The 13,730-nt window shown below is 37.9% G+C and overlaps 1 protein-coding gene across 1 annotated transcript in view; it reads left to right on the top strand.

The window, feature by feature from the left end:
* LOC150076622 (fibroblast growth factor receptor 1-like) overlaps positions 1–13,730 on the top strand; it is a 457,312-nt gene that overhangs the window by 172,691 nt on the left and 270,891 nt on the right. The window contains exon 6 of the mRNA XM_090387392.1: positions 10,364–10,487. Within this exon, the coding sequence (XP_090243518.1) occupies positions 10,364–10,487 (124 nt within the window). The remainder of the gene's footprint in view (positions 1–10,363; positions 10,488–13,730) is intronic.

Here is a 13,730-nt window from a genome sequence, read left to right as displayed (position 1 = left end):
TAAAATGTAAAGTACTACATATGGGAAACAGTAACCCCAGAGCAACGTATCAACTCTGCGGTTCTACACTGACGGTGGTAGAGAATGAACAGGACCTGGGGGTTCTCTGAGCAGTGCAGACGAGCTGCAAGAGTAGCTCATGGAGTCTTGTCAATGATATACAGGAATTTTTCTAGCAGCGATAAGGAGGTGATTATTCCCTTGTATAAGGCAATGGTTAGGCCACATCTTGAGTACTGTATACAGGTCTGGAGGCCTCATTTCAAGAAGGATGTAGAGCTGCTGGAACGGGTATAGAGAAGGGCAACAAGCCTTATACACCTCTATCAGATCACCTCGCCGATGCCTAGTCTCCAGACTCAGTAATTTGCAAAACTTAAGCCTTTCTTCGTAAGAGCAACCCTTTGTTCCATTCACTAATCTTGTTGCCCTTCTCTGTACTCGTTCCAGCAGCTCTACATCCTTCTTGAAATGAGTCCTCCAGACCTGTATACAGAACTCAAGCTGTGGCCTGACCAATGCCTTATACAAGGGAATAATCACATCCCTGTCCCTGCTAGAAAAATTCCTGTATTTCATTGATAAGACACCATGAGCTACTCTTGCAGATCGTCTGCACTGCTCAGAGAACTTCATATCTGCCTGCACAATTACCACCAGGTCCTTTTCATTCTCTACCACTGTCAGCGTAGTACAACAGAGTTGATCTGGGGTTACTGTTTCCCATATGTAGTACTTTACATTTGTCAATGTTAAACTTCATTTGCCACATCTCAGCCCATCTGCTCAACCTTTCCAGATCCTGTTGCAGAAGCATACCATCAGTAGTGTCCTTAACAACCCTGCCAACCTTTGTATCGTCTGCAAACTTGGACATTAAGCTTGATATACCATCATCAATATCATTTATAAATACAGAAAACAACAATGGACCCAATACTGAACCCTGTGGAACTCCACTAATAACATTAGTCCACGTTGAGCAGTGTCCATTGATTAACACTCTGTCTTCTGCCACTCAACCATCCCTTTATCCATAGCAGCAATTTGCCTCCAGTGCCACACTGCTCCAATTTGTGCAGCAGTCTTCCATGTGCAACAGTATCAAAAGCCTTTCTAAGATCCAAATATATAATATCAAAGTTATTCCCTGCATCCAGTTCTTTTGTCACTACATCATAGTATCCAATCAAATTGGTCAGACAAGACCTGCCCTTAACAAAACCATGCTGTGTCTGAGCTATAACTGAATTCTTGTCCAGATTTTCCTGCAGTGCCTTTGATCCTCCTTTGTGAATTGGGGTTACATTTGCACATCTCCAGTCTATGGGTACCTCCCCTGAGTCCAAAGGAGCTCTCATAATTATGGCTAGGGGTTTGCTTACTTCCTTTGCTGCCTCCTTTAATATAACTGGATAGATCCCATCCACCCCAGGTTTTTTATGTTTATCTTCAACAATTTCTCCTCCACTTTCCTCTCAGTTATAAGAAAATCATCCAGCTCACTGCCAATGTTTACTTCACCTATGACATTCCCCTTCCTGAATAACTCCTCATGTGTGAATGTAGATGCAAAATACTTGTTTAGATTGTTAGCCACCTGAGCAGGATCCTCAACTGTTGAACCATCAACATCCAATGGACCAATCTGATTCATCCCTTTCCTTCTTGAGTTTAAATAGGTAAAGAACTCTTTTTCTGTTTTTCTTTGCATCCTTTGCCAAGGATTTCTCATAATCTGCCTTTGCCTGCCTAATCTCCTTTGTGACTTGGTTACAGACCAACTTATATATGTCATAGGCTTCCATGTCACCCATTAATTTGTGTGTATCCCATGCAATTTTCTTCTCTGCCGTATGTCTCAATAGTTCATCTGACAACCATTTAGGCGTGAACCTTGAACAATATTTCTTGGTTGGTATTTAAAGCCTGGTAGCTTCCAAGATTAGTTCCTTGAATGCTTCCCATTTTGAATTTGCTGTTGCTAACATCGTCAGTTGGTCCCACTGTATAGAATTTAAATACTGCAGACCATCATAGTCGCCTTTACGAAAGCAAAAACCCTTCCCTTTACCTCTGATGGTAGTTACCTCCTTGAGTAAATCCCACTTCAGCACACTGATCACTGCCACCTAGTGGTTCCTTTATCTGCAGATTCTTAATGCATGAAGAATCACTACTGATAATCAGATCAAGAGTATTACTCCCTCTAGTTGCCTTCCGAACATGCTGGTGTAGAAAACAATCATCCAATAAAACCACAAAAGCCTTGCTAGTGTGTGAGTGACCAACCCACAAATTCCAGTCAATATCTGGGAAATTAATATCCCCCATTATAGGACTCTCTGATTTACTGGCCCATTCTATTTCCCTGTGCAGTATCTTATTATACTCATCAGAGTCATTAGTCCTATAACACACTCCTACTCTCAATTTTGATTTACCTATGCTTATGTCACACCAAACTGACTCGAACACTGCCCTGTCCATCGATGTCGACTGGCTTCACTTCCTTGGAATTTGTGTTTTTTAACTAATAGCATAACCCCTCCTCCCTTCCTATCCTGTCTATCCTTTCTGTAGACGTTGTACTCCCCAAATTCCAGTTCTGCATTCCTTATATTTGTGTGACACCACGTCTCTGATATCCTAAGAATATCTGCCTTTGATGTTTTGAGCAATACCTAAAATTCATCAAATTTATTTACTAAACTCCTAGCATTGGTGTACATGCAAGTATACATGCACCTGTTTCTATTCTTAGCTACCCTAACACAACCCATGTGTTTACTTGTACCGCAATGACTTCCAGCAGTCTCTGAAATATCCTGCATCTTGTTTTTCAGACTTCTGCTCATTCCAATAGAAGCAGTGCAAGAATCTCTTTCACCTCTGCCAGTGGCTACTGTTAATCTATTAGTCTTTGTCTTTCCCCAAGCTAGCAGTTTTCCGACCCACCTAACACTGCCTCGATAGCATCAGCAAATATTCTTGCACCCTTTCTATTTAAGTGTATCCCATCCCTGTAGAAGTAATCTCTCCTGTTAACAAGTACAGTCCAGGCTGAAAAAAATTCTACCCCTAAGAGTCTGATTCCTAATGTAGTTCGTTCCACTCTTCGGATTGTTCTCAGCTTCTCTTGCATTCTTTTTGTGAGTGCCCTAGTTTCACTTCCCAAAGTCATGGTGGGGAGTATACATTGGTTCATTATTTTTTTATGTTTCTGACAAACTGGGATATTGCTCCCGAGTATGTGACTATATTTTCTGAATGCTATCCACCCACCCCCTGCTGCCAAAAGACTCCTTCACAGAACCAGTACTTGTACTAGGAACCTTAGCACTAAGTTCCCCAAACAATTGTTTGGTGCCTTTCATAAATATTCACCTCACTGACACCATTACCTTTTTTTTTTTCTTTAATGAAAACTCTAAACACAAGAGGTTTTAGAACCTATTGTACTTAGTACCATGCTTGGGTTAGAGGTTGAGAAGAGAAAAGACGATATTTGTTGACATTAGACCTGAACTTCTGTAGACTCTAATTTTCAGGAAATACACATGAAGGAATGTTGTTCCAGAAAACAGCAGCTGAATGAATAAACGAGGAAGATGAAAAGTTGTGGTTCTTTGAGTTTGGATGCTGGCTGGTGGCAGCATGTGTTCGGACCGTTTTGACCATTTGTTTTTCGTTAATGAAAAACCAGCCATTTGTTTTTCATTAATCCACACAAATAGAATAGTTTCCATCTTTTCCGTGATATTACAATGTGAACTGCTTAACCTAGAGAATCCGTTCACAAACTGAGCACTTTTTATTTCTTCCTTGATTTTTTAAAATCATACTGATTGTTGATTTAGTCATACCATATTCAGCACTTAGATCTCCTACACAGGAGCCGCTGTATCCAGGTGGGAAGGAGCAGCAGTCTGTAGCACACACTTCTTCATTAGACCAGGGTTTGAGCCCATCACCACCAAATACCGAGGATGCGGAAAGGTCAGGGAATGACCATCGCATATCCCGGAGCATTATGGCCTTAGTTGCTAATGCTCCTAAAAACCAAATAACACATTTTTCCCCATTCTCCCTTGAAAATTATTTCTTTCTTAATGTCTAAGTTAATTAGCTTTCTCAATCTATATTGCCAGCTCATAGCATAAAATTATATGGCAGAATAATTAAAAATATATATTTTCACTGCTAAAGGGCAGATAACTGATCCTCTAATAAAAGCAGGAAGGCCCCGACATGTCAGGCACACGCACGTGCTACATAGTGTTCCTCTGTGTTCGTTGTAGCATCTGTGTTCATTATAGCATCGTTTGATGTAGCATACCTCACTGTATTTAATTTCCCTTCTATTTTGCCCTCTGTTATTATAAAATCATTTACCTCGCTGTTAGAGTTTGATTAACTTCTGGTCTCCACTACCCTCCAGAATTCCTCATGTGTTGATTGTAGCTGCAAAATAATCATTCATTTTGTCAGATATCTGAGCAAATGTCGAGGCCATGTTATGTCAAGGATCTGGGTATATTCTTACCACGTGTATGCCATATCCAGAATTTCATTACTTCATACAGGTCAGAGAATTACCAGCACATATCCACAGAGCAATATGGAAGCTAATGCTCCTAAAATCCAAATAAATAACAAACATTATTTCATACATCATGTCATCCCCACATTTTTCTGACTATTGAATACACCATGAATTGTCAAACTAATAGTTAGCTTATCTGCGAAAAGATCTAAACCTCGCATCTATCGAACTTTTGCAAGTAGAGATAGGGATGTGATAATCCCATTATATAAGGCTTTTGTTAGACCACACTTGGAATACTGTGTTCAAGTATGGAAACCGCACCTAAAGAAATACATCTATCTTCTTGAAAGGGTGCAAAGGCGGGTAACTCGCTTGGTGTGATTGGCAAAAGGGCATCCATATGAAAGAAAGACTTCAAATATGTGGGTTACAGAGTTTGGAAACTAGACACCTTAGAGGTGATTTGATTGAGGTGTTTAATGCTCTGAGAGGCATCAGTAAAATGAATGAGGATGAAATTTTCAAGATTATAAATGATGCTAGAACTAGGGAACATAAATTCAAGTTATGGGGGGAAAAGTCTATATTGGATTACAGGAAGGTTTATTTTAGCCACCGAGTTATAAATTACTAGAATAAGTTGCCTACATGGGTGGTAGAGGATGATAGTTTGGGAAATTCAAAGGTCATCTGGATAGTATCTTCGTGAGGCCATAGGACAATAGGTTTAATTTCCTTTTCTTTTATTAATTAATATTATTTATTATTATTTTTATTTATTTTTTTAATTATTATTTTTATTTATTTTTTTATCATTGTTTTATTCGGTTTTTTTTTTTTTTTTTTGGCTGGTGCAGCATAAGCCATAGGCTTTCTTGCACTATGCAGCCATTACTAATACCAACACTTCCTAGTCCATTTCACAAATATGTGTGGTCTCAGTTCTCATCTCAACGATGTCCATTTCCACTTGCTTTTACCGACAGAATCTCAGTTATTGTTTGATTCAACTACTGCTCACCTCAGTTGCCCAAGTTATTCACTATATGATTCCTTTCGCCTTAAAGGTGGTACTTGTGCATTTGTCCATTCCGATATTTCCTGTTAGCAACTTGGTAATTTGGAATCTCCTCTTTTCGATCTTCTCTGGCTTAAAATCTCTCTACCTCATTGTGTCAAATTAAACTGTTGTCTCTACTGTTCTCCCAACTCCACTAATTACTTGGAGTTCTTTGACTTCCTCTCTTTGCAACTTGACTTTCTCCAGTCCAACTTTCCTAACAGTGAGGAAATTTTCCTTGGTGATTTTAATATTCACAACTCCAGGTGGCTTCCATTTTCACACCGACCCAGCTGATCGAGATGCTGAGGCTTTTGCAATTACTAATAACCTTGCACAGATTGTTCATTTACCTACAAGGATGCCAAACAATCCTAACCATACAGCCAACACGCTTGATCTTTTTCTCCCAAACACGGTCAAAGAGAGAGAAGTCCTTTAGGTACCTCAGATAACTACTTGGTGATTGTCTCTTCTCCAATGGAGCCTTTATCTCATGGCTATTCCCAACCTCGTGTTGTTTGGCATTACAAGAATACAAAATGGGATGAACTACGAGATTTCTTTTCTTCTTTTTCTTGGTCGAATTACTGTTTCAATTCTTCTGATGTCAACATTTGCTCAAATCATATCAGTGAAATTATTCTTGCAGGAATAGAATCCTTTATTCCACACTCCACTTTAAAATCTTATCCTTTATCTAAACCTTGATTTTCCAATAAATGTGCTAAGGCTGTTCAAGAGAAGAATGTTGCATATCGTAATTGGCTTGATTTTAATTCTTCAGTTTCATTTTCTGCTTACACCAAAGCTCGCAACAATTGTAAAGCAGTTATTGATCAGTACAAACTAGAGTTTGAACAGGCTAAGAGTAGAAAACTTGCTTCTTGCTCTAATGTTAGCCGAGCATCCTGGTCCCTTGGCAAAGCTATTGGTCGCAACTTTTGTCGATCTCTGCTCCCACCTCTGTCAAAACCAGATGGTTGTATTGTCACATCAGCTAAGGATAAAGCTGACCTGATACCATCCCATTTTTCTTTCAACTCATGTATTAATGATCTTGGAAAACATCTCCCAATATTCCCAACACACTATTCAATGCCTCCTGTTATCTTCCGTCAAAAGGATGTCATAAGGATTTTGACAAATCTTGATGCTGAGAAAGCTCCAGATCCAGACAGTATTTCTCCACGTGATCTCAAAACCTGTGCTCCTCAACGTACTCCTGTTCTTTGCTGCCTTTTTTCACTTTCTTATTCCTAAGGTGCTTGGAAATTTGCTCATATCCAGCCAGTTCCTAAAAAGATGGGAAGGAATTGGTCCCTCCCATCCAATTCTAGATCCATTGCAATCACTTCTACTCTTTCTAAAGTAATGGAGAAATCAATTAACTGCCAACTTTTAAACTACCTAGAATCCTTCCGTCTGATCAACTAACGCCAGTATGAATTCCATCAGTGTCAATCCACTGGTGATATTCTGGCTTACGTTGCCCATTTATGGACAACTTAAATGGAAAAGTTCGGTGAAACACAAGCAGTTGCTCTTGACATCTCAAAGGCTTTCAATCATGTGTGGCATAAAGAGGTCTTCTGAACAAACTTCCATCTTATGGTTTGCCAACTATTTTTTGTAATTTGTTATGTAGTTTTCTCTCTGACTGCCCACTGTGGGTGGTGGTAGATGACTCTCTGTCTTTTAACTTCTCCACTAATGCTGGTGTCGCTCGAGGTTCAGTTCTCTCCCCCCACTCTTTTCCTCTTGTATATTAATGACCTTGGACCAGAAATCCTATCCATTGTTTTGCTGATGATAGCACATTGCATTCCACTTTCTAGTTTGAGAAACCTTGCCCAGCTCAATCAGCTTCAACTTCTCGAATATCCGCTACCAGTTCCTTAAATTCTGATCTCCAGGTAATTCTCCAGTGGGGCAAAGACAACTTAGTTGATTTCAATCCTTCTAAAACTCAGTTGTGCCTTATCTCACAAAAAGAATTCTTAAGCTTCCTATACTTATCTTTGGTGACACTCCGATTTCTAGACAAGATGATATCTCTTTTGTGGATTACCCTGTCTTCTAATCTCTCTTGGCACAAGCACATTACAAATATTGCTTCCTCTGCTTCAGAAAAGTTGGCTTTCTCTTTCGCTCTCGCCTTTATTTTTCTTCCAAACAGTTGTTCACTCTGTACAAATCACAAATCTGCCCTACTATGGAATATTGTTTCCTCATCTGGGAAGTGCCACCGAAACCTCTCTCAGGCTTCTAGATTCTATTCAGAAGAGGGCAGTTAGGTTAATTAGTGACTTATCTCTAACAGGCTCTCTTCACTCTCTGTCTGATAGACGTTCTGTTTTTGCTGCATGCGTTTTCTACAGATACTTTCATGGGCACTGTTCTTCTGAATTAGCTTCAATAATTCCTGCTCTGTCTTTCAAAACAGTCTGAACTTGTGTCACAACAAGCCAATATCCGTTTACTGTCCAACTTCAAACTCACAGAACCAACTTTTCATTTTCCTAGTTTATTCATTCAACTGCCGTTTTCTGGAAGAACCTTCCTTCATATGTATATCCTGAAAATTACAGTCTACAGAAGTTCAGGTCTAATGTCAACAAATATCGTCTTTCGTCTTCTCAACCTCTAACCCAATCACGGTACTAAGTACTATAGGTTCTAATGCCTCTCGTGTATGTGGTTCCCATAAAAAAAAATAATAAAAATTAAAAAAAAGACTAGCTTATATCTACCATAGGCTTCTGTGTTGCCTAATAATTTATATGCATCCAATGCATTTTTTTTTTCTCTGCCATGAACCTTATTAGTTCATTCATCTGATATCCATATAGGCCTAAACCCCGAGCAGTATTTCTTAGTTGGATATTAAAACCCTAGTTGCATCCAAGGTTAATTCCTTGAATGCTTCCTGTTTAATAGAATTTACTGTTGGTAACATCATCAGTTGGTCCCGTGGTATAGAATTTAAAACATGTCTGAGACCACTGTGGGGTCACCTTTATGAAAGCAAAAACCCTTCCCTTTACCCCAGCGGTACTTACATCTTTGGGTAAATTCCTCAGCAGTAAACCTTGATCACTGCCTTCTAGTGGTTCTTTTATCTGTAAATTCTTAATGCATGAATAATCACTGCTGATATTCGGATCAAGAGTGTTACTACCTCTGGATGCCTCTTAGACTTACTGCTATAGAAAACAATTTCAAGCAATTTGAAAATCAGGTTTCCCCATTATGAGCTTCCCTCCCACTTATTCCAATCAATCTGTGGCAGATTGAAGTCATCCATAATGAGACATTCACATTTCTTGCCCATTCCATCTGTATGTAGACACTCATCGTGCTGTTCATTCTTCTATTGTGTAGATTATTCCCACCCTCATTATATATTTGCTTTGAACCAGCTCACGCGATACAAATTCTGTACTGGCTGACATAACTTTATACTCAGAAAATGCTCTTTTTGTGCTCAGGCTTCTTTTGATAATAAGTATGGCTCCACCATCCTTTCTGTGTTCTATATCTCTTGTAAATACATTGTTTATTGTAGTGGAACTTGTCATCCCCAATTTCCAGGTGGCATCACTTTTATTTTAGTCCTATTATACCAGCATTAGTTTTTCCTTTATTCTCCTCTATTTGAACAGCATTAGGTGTTCAAATAGAGCTGTTTTATTGACAACACTCCTGATATTATTGTAGACAGTAATGTTACTGGAAAGAATTTAATTTAGCAGAAATACTATAGAAAATATAGTTTAGTTGAGTAAAAAATATTGTGGAAATTAGTTTCACAGAATTACTGAAGGAAGATTTAAAAATTAAAGAAATTTAAATGAATTTTAAACAAAAATTTTGTTTACCCAATACTTGATCCTAAACCAATTGGGTTAAGCTACCATAGCCTATAGTAGGTCACAAGTTATAATGGGAGTGTGCACACTGAATACTAAACATAAGTGTATATTGGTGTTAGTGGCAGTCTCATGTGGGAATTAAAGCTGTAGCCTCTCCATGATCAATGTAATATGATTTTTTTACTGCTGCATGGTAATTAAAGTGAATAATGCTATGGATACTGCTTTCCTTAGGCGCCTCCGTAGCCAGGTGGGCAGGAGCAGCAGTGAGTAGCACATGCTTCTTGATTAGACCGGGGTTCGAGCCCGTGAGCCACCAAATATGGAGGATGCGGAAAGGTCAGCGAATGACCACCGCATATCCCCGGAGCAATATGGCCTTAGTTGCTAATGCTCCTAAAAACCAAATAACAACAACAATACTGCTTTCCCCCCAACACCCATGGCAATCAGTGTTGAGAAAATACTGAGATTGTGTTTGTTTGGTCTGGGTATGTATTTTATTATTTTAATATTACTATTAATTTGTTTTTTATTTAAATTTAGTATTTATTTTATTTTTTTTTTTTTGTAATACGGTCATTACCATGTTTACTTTTTATTCGGTTATGCTGATAGTTATTTTATGTTTACTTTTTTTTTTAAATTTCAATCATTTTTTAAAATCCACTTAAAGATATTTTTTATTTCTGTTCAATGAATATTCTGTTTTGTGTATAACTTCTTTTTCTTTATATGAAGTTCCTTCTGTGTAAGAGCTTGGCTGTTTGGACAAATAAATTATTTAAAAATTTTTTATAAGTGTTATTATTTATATGGAAATAATATCAAAATTTATATAGAAATAAATGCATACACACACATTTTTTCTTATTATAGATAAAATATCGTAAATATTCAATGACTTTGGATGAGCTTGTTACGTCAGACAGTGGTGAATATACATGTGTAGTGTTCAATAGCCAAGGAAGAATCAATTGGACTTATACTTTAGAGGTTCAGGGTAAGTATAAGAAATCTTTTATTCTGAAATCTTTTGTTAAAAATAAAAGCAATCTTTTATTTTTTACAAAATATAAATGTAAGTACTATGCAGTTGAAACGATTTTGGATTTGATAAATTTTTTTCCATGGATAGATCCCATCCACCCTAGGTGCTTTATGTTTAACGTCAACAATTTATCCTCCACTTTGCTCTCAGTTATTACATAATCATTTAGCTCCCTGTTACCGTTTAATAAGATTCTGTCCTCCACTTCTCTACAGAATTCGTCATGTGAATGTATATGCAAAATACTTATTCAGTTTGTCAGCGATCTGAGTAGGATCATCAACAGTCACACCATCAATGTCAAGTGAACCAATCTGATTCATCCCCTTCCTTCTGAAGTTTATATAATTAAGAAAACTTTGCTGTTTTTCTTGGCATTCTTTGATAAAGATTTCTTGTAATTTGCCTTCGCTTGCCTAAACTCCTTTGTGACTTAAATTTCAAACTAGCTTGTATCTACCATAGGCTTCTGTGTCACCTGACAATTTATGTGCATACCATGCATTTTTCTTCTCTGCCATGAGTCTCATTAGTTAATCTGAAATCCATTTGGGCCTAAACCTAGAACAGTATTTCTTAGTTGGGATGAAAAAAAATGTAGCTTCCATTTTAACATCATTTTAAATTTTGCCTCAGGTGGGCTAAACGTTAGAGAGCCACAGGTTGCTGACCCCTGTGTTAGTGATTATCACACCAAACTGACACAACATTACAGATGTCACCTGTGTCCACTGAATGGATTACCTTAACCATTCCACCTTTCCTGTCCTGTCCTGTCTGCCAGTGTATCAGAAAGCTGTATACATTGTACTCCTCTTTCAAATTCAGCATCACTTATGTCTGAGTCACGATTCCTACAGTGTGTGCATTCAACGACCTAATTCATCAAATTTATTTATAATACTCCTAGTATACATGCATGTGTTCTCACCTTTAGTTACCCTAACACAGCCCATGTATTCATATATTCCATAGTGACCTGCAGACCACACTGAAAAAAAATTGTACCCAATGAGCCTTACACATTCTTTCCATGGCCAAATCGATTGACAAGGGTCTCAACATGTACTCCGTCCTATTGTATTTGGGCAGAACTACAGACACTGAAATTCAATCCTAACGTGACTTTTTGCCAACATTAGTCTGTATTTAGTAATAGTATTTGTCATATAGGTCAAGGAAGCTGGAATTTGCTGCACTGAAAGAGTAAATAAATAGATAAAAAAATACAAATTATATTCTTCCCTCCTCACACAGATAACTCCAGTTGACCTTTAAATTTATTCAAACTCAACTACCTTTGAGGGCAACTTTTTCCAGCTATCAACAACTTTCTTGCTAAACCTCAACCCCTGTAATTCCAGCTATCAACAACAGCTTGCTAAACCTCACCCCTGTAATTTGAATTTATGACCCCTAGTTCTGGAATTGTTTATAACAGTGAGAATTCCACCTTCATTAATTTTACTAATTCCTCTCAGAACCTTATAAACCTCAATCAGGTCACCTCTGAGGTGCCTGGTTGCCAAGCTCTTCATCTGACATAATCTGAGTCTTTCCTCGTATGGATACCCTTTTGCCAATCTTGCCATGCAATTTGCTCATCTTTGGACCCTTTCAAGAAGATCAATATAATTTTTCAGATTAGGTTTCCACAGTATTTCAAATGTTGTCTTACAAATTGCTTTATGCACTGGGATTATGACCTCTCTCTCTATCCCTGCAGGATAATGTTTCATAAATTATCAAAAGGACACCATGGGCTTTCCTGACTACCTGTTTACATTGTTCAGAAAACTTCATATCCGCCCATATTGTAACTCCTAAATCCCTTTCCTCCTGCACTGTTTATAGTTCAACCCCACTAAGTGTACAATTTATTTATGGGTTGCTATTCCCTGAGTGTAAAACTTTGCATTTAGCAGCATTAAAACAAAGCTGCCTCTTCTCTGTCCATCTTTGAAGTCTGTTCAATTAATCTTGAAGGACTGCTGCTTGGCACTGATCATTTGTTAAGTAAGTCCTCAGTTCTCCTAATCTTAATATCATTAGTGAAAACATGTACAACAATGTGAATACATTGAAGAAAAAAGCAAATCGGATCGGACTCTTGTGCACTGCATGTGGGAAAGTCTTAGGCAAACCAGTCGATCTTGCAGAAAAATTGAGGTACTTTGCTATGTCTTTACTGAAGAAAGACTCATCATGCTGAGAAGAGGCTGTGCTAGTGAGGCTGAGTCATATAAAATTAGTGATTTAAAAATTAGAGATGACTGTTTATTAGGAAAACTTTGACGCTTAAAGGCAAATAAAGCTCTTGAAATTGATGGCATGTATACAGTAATGTAGTCATAAAATTAGCAGAAGGTATACTCTGAATGTTACGTATGCAGAGAGTATACTGTGCTTATTAATCAAATTCCAGATGGTATATGACGTACACCTGTATATACAGGGTGTTCCAGGAGGAAAGGTCAATATTTCAGGAGGTGAAAGGATAGATCATTTTCAGCAAAAAAGTTCACATAAACATGTGCCCTATCCCGAATGGTTTATAAGATAGAGGCATTAGAATATTTATTTTTCAAGGGACAAATTTGGAACAATTTATAATAAATTTTAAAAAATGCCACCATCACCTTCAATGCACTTTTCTACTCTCATGAGACCATGGTGTGTTGCTTGTCTGTGTATCTTCACTTTCCTTTATAGGGGCAACAGCATCTGTTATGCGAGCTAGCAGATCATCTCTTGTATCCACCTTTCTTCTGTACACTTTGCTCTTTATTCAACCCCATAAACAAAAATCTAATAGGGTTAGGTCTTTTTTTTTTTTTTTTTTATGTGAACCCCAAACACGAGAGGTATTAGAACCTATAGTACTTAGTACCGTGCTTGGGTTGGAGGTTGAGAAGACAAAAGAAGATATTTGTTGACACTGGACTTGAACTTCTGTAGATTGTAATTTTCAGGAAATACGTATGAAGGAAGGTTGTTCCAGAAAACGGCAGTTGAATGAATAAATGAGGAAGATGAAAAGTTGGTTCTGTGGGTTTGAAGTTCGACAGTAAATGGATGTTGGATGGTGGCGGCACGTGTTCGGACTGTTTTGAAAGAGAGAGCGGGAATTATAGAAGCCAATTCATAAGAACAGTGCCCATGGACGTATCTGTAGAAGAGGCATGCAGAAGAAAC

The sequence above is a fragment of the Mastigoproctus giganteus genome, chromosome 13 (assembly GCF_048544385.1).
Source record: "Mastigoproctus giganteus isolate SK-2022 chromosome 13, ASM4854438v1, whole genome shotgun sequence".
In the NCBI taxonomy this organism is placed as follows: domain Eukaryota; kingdom Metazoa; phylum Arthropoda; class Arachnida; order Uropygi; family Thelyphonidae; genus Mastigoproctus; species Mastigoproctus giganteus.
The sequence above is the reverse complement of the archived record's forward strand: the minus strand, read 5'-3'. Positions and strand labels throughout refer to the sequence as shown.